This window comes from Helianthus annuus, chromosome 16, assembly GCF_002127325.2.
Source record: "Helianthus annuus cultivar XRQ/B chromosome 16, HanXRQr2.0-SUNRISE, whole genome shotgun sequence".
Lineage (NCBI taxonomy): Eukaryota > Viridiplantae > Streptophyta > Magnoliopsida > Asterales > Asteraceae > Helianthus > Helianthus annuus.
The window spans coordinates 126,173,968-126,177,435 of NC_035448.2; the positions used below are offsets into that span (position 1 = coordinate 126,173,968).

General features: G+C 36.1%; 1 protein-coding gene across 1 annotated transcript; it reads right to left on the reverse strand.

Annotated features, from left to right (window-relative positions):
* Window positions 1–378: 378 nt before the first annotated feature.
* Window positions 379–3,029, reverse strand: LOC110901470 (protein FAR1-RELATED SEQUENCE 5-like). Its single transcript, XM_022148298.2, has 4 exons — window positions 2,323–3,029; window positions 1,979–2,237; window positions 1,244–1,807; window positions 379–1,158 (listed from the first exon to the last, which is right to left on the reverse strand). The coding sequence occupies exons 1-4, from the start codon at window positions 3,027–3,029 to the stop codon at window positions 379–381; spliced, it is 2,310 nt and encodes a 769-aa protein (XP_022003990.2).
* Between the last annotated feature and the right edge of the window lie 439 nt (window positions 3,030–3,468).

Genomic DNA, 3,468 nt, shown 5'->3' on the forward strand with positions numbered 1-3,468 from the left:
AACTCATATGTGGGTATATTTTGGTAAATCATCCATCCATAGCTAGTTATGATGATGAGAATCAGTGTTTGGTCACTTGATGTCTCAGTTGCTTTAGCAATATTGATATGAAAAAAGTGCATGTTAATTATTATCACGTATGAGCTTTTTTTTAATTACGCTAGTTATGATGATGAGAATCAGTGTTTGGTCACTTGATGTCTCCATTTCAAATAGTCCTGTGAATAGTTATGATTAATCACAAAAAAGGGGTAAAAAAGAATCAATTGAGATATTTAATCACGCATATCATGTAAAAAAAGATGTGAATGTCATAGATTACATAAAGTTCTGTCTTAACAAAATCATTAAATATGGAATGTTTATGTTGTTAAAAAATTACTCGTCTTCGCATTCAAAATCACTATCTTCTGCTTCGTCAGACTCCTCATACTCCTCTTCGTCACCAGTTTCAACCTCCTCGTCCTCTTCATCAACTAAATTAGGATCCTTCTCTAACTGAATTGCTCTTCTTTTCCTCCCCTCCTTATTGGCATCCTTATCAGCAGCAGTAGCTTCACCCTTTAACACCTTGCAGGTTCGAATGTCATGACCTTTGATATTGCAAAAACTGCATGTCCGACCTCTCTTGCCTTTTAGACTAATAATTTTCTCTTTTTTTGATTTAATACGCTTATGTGAACCACGTCCTTTGTTTCTAATACCGGTTGGCACACGGACTGTAGGTGGAGCGTCAGTGTTTGGTTTCTCGTAACCAATTAACCTTGAATATCTATCAAACTTAGGGTCGATGGGCTTGGTTATGCGAAGTTCATCAACCATTTCTTTCATCTCTCTCATCCGATCCCTGACTATAAGTAGATGATCGAAATCTTTGATCAGGTTACCAATAAGATACTCTCCAGTCTGCATAATCTCATACGCAACCTCTTTGGCCTTTTTATGCGCATCATCATCGTCAACAGTAATATCAAATGTATTATTAAGATCATTCGGTACCACATCTTTAGTCCATCTTCTCATAACATACTTGTTGGGAATTTCCTTCACTTTGAACATCTTGAACACGAAATATATATGTTTGCACAACAATCCATATTGTTCAAACCTGCGACAAGTGCATGATGCAATTACATCCTCCCCCTTCTTGAAACATACCTAAACAAAAAAAAGAATAAAAATAAAATAAAAAGGACACATGGTTTGGCAATAAACGCATATTAGCTGGTGTAGATATTATTACCTCTAATAAACCGTCGCCGTGAGCTTTCCAATCCTTCATACTTATCTTCAAAAAAGGTTCCTCAATTTTAGTCTCCATAGGAAGGCACTCGGACAGTGTTCCTTGTAACTCTGCCTGTTGATCAGCAAAAATTGACCTCGTGTAAATTTTCATAGCATCATCCTCTAGAGTAGATTCAGAAAAGTTATATGGGATTGTATTTCTAGATATATGGTCATTCTTCCGATGGTTGAATCTTTGAATGTCCATTGCACCATCAAAATGGTTAAAGAACTCAACAAGGGTAAGTTGAGAATTCGCCACTTGACAGAAAAAATGGTTTTCGCTCTCTGATCTAGAAGTGGTCCGCATAAGCCCAGACATAGGCTCATGACGATAGAACGCTGGGATCCACGAAGATCTCATGCCAAACATATCATCAATCCACTTATTCTCAGTTAGACCGAAATCAATCATTATCAGCTTCCAGTCTCTCTCAAACGTTTCTGGCGTAATCGAATCTGTCCATACAATGTCACACATACGTCTCTTAAAGTCTTCGTTATTGCACAACTGATGTCCGACCTATTAAAACAAAGAATTGGAACTTATTGAACAAGGGTAATGAAAAAAATGATTAATGAACATAATAACGCATGATGAATTTTTTTTAGTCTGGGCAAATAAAGATATGAAACCAATACAACTATTACGCCAGTTCTAAAAATAATCACGCAGATTGTATTTGAACCTAACCTTATCAGCAAGTTTCTTCATTATGTGCCACATACATAATCTGTGCCTACTCTTATCGAACACTGCTTCGATAGCTTGTTTCATTGCGGGATCCTGATCAGTGACAACCACATTCGGCTGCTTACCAAATGAGTTGAAAAATGACTGTAAAAGCCACTTGTATGATTCAATGCTTTCGGATGCTAACAACCCGGCTCCAAGCGTCACATTCCGACAGTGATTATCAATACCAGTAAAAGGTACAAAAACCATTTTATACCTTCAAAATGTGGATTCAAAAATGAATAAAAAAACAAGATGATTATAAAAAAAATAACAGGAATAACATTGAAGTGATGACTAACTTGTTGGTTTTAAATGTAGCATCAAACGATATGACATCTCCAAACTCAGCATAGTTACGTTTGCACAACCCATCGGCCCAAAACAGGCCAGTTAATCGTTTGTTTTCATCGACCGAATGAAAGAATGAATAATCAATCATAAACTGCTTTTTATCGGTCAACCTATTGATAACCATATCTGCATCATACTGGCCGATATAGCTATGTATCCTAGCTCTAAAATTCTTGCAATCGTCTTTAGTTGCGCCTACATTTTCAAACCCTCCGTATCTTTTTCTCATTATATTAAAGGCTTTCACTGGCCCAAGATTCAATGTACCAAGCTCCCATATCATCTCTTCTTGTGTCTCAGACAGATGTCTATAAGCTGGTAATAAATGCATATCTTTGGGGCACACGAATGAATGATTATGCGACTGAACAAACTTATCAACCTTAAACAACACCCCATCCGTCGAACAAAGCTTAATTTGAGCTTTACAGCCGGTTCGAATAGTCGGTCTGTTCCTACGTTTATATGGCTTAGACAACTTCGAATAAGGATCGTCAAATACCTGTGGTTTATGCCCCTCCTTTGAACACACAAAATATTTAGACTTGATAATACCACCAACATGATGTTCACCTCCTTTTCGAGCGGAGAACCCTGCCTTCTTGGCATATGTCTGATAAAAAACATATGCTTGTTCTATGGAAGAGAACTCCATTCCAATAACAGGAACACATGATGAAGCTACCTCTGGGATATACAATCTTTCATCCACATTTAAAAAATGACAACAAAAAATATTATAAAGATACAGAGAAAGAACATAAAATCACGAAAATTGAAACAAAAAATAACTAACGCATCAAATATAAATAACGCATCAAATATAATAACGCTTCAGAATCTAATACCGCACAAACAAAAAACAACCAGTAAAGTATACTTCTCTTGAATTCAAACAAACACTCGTGATTAAAAATACATTTAAGAAAACTAATAATTGTCAAAATGATGGAGATAAAAAACAACACATTTAATAAAACCATTTACTTTACAACTTACTAGTCTGATCGTCTAAAATAACGTTGTTGTCTGATGTCGGATTCCGATATTGCTCTGCATCATCATGTCCGGTATCGACCTCAGCATCTTCAAAT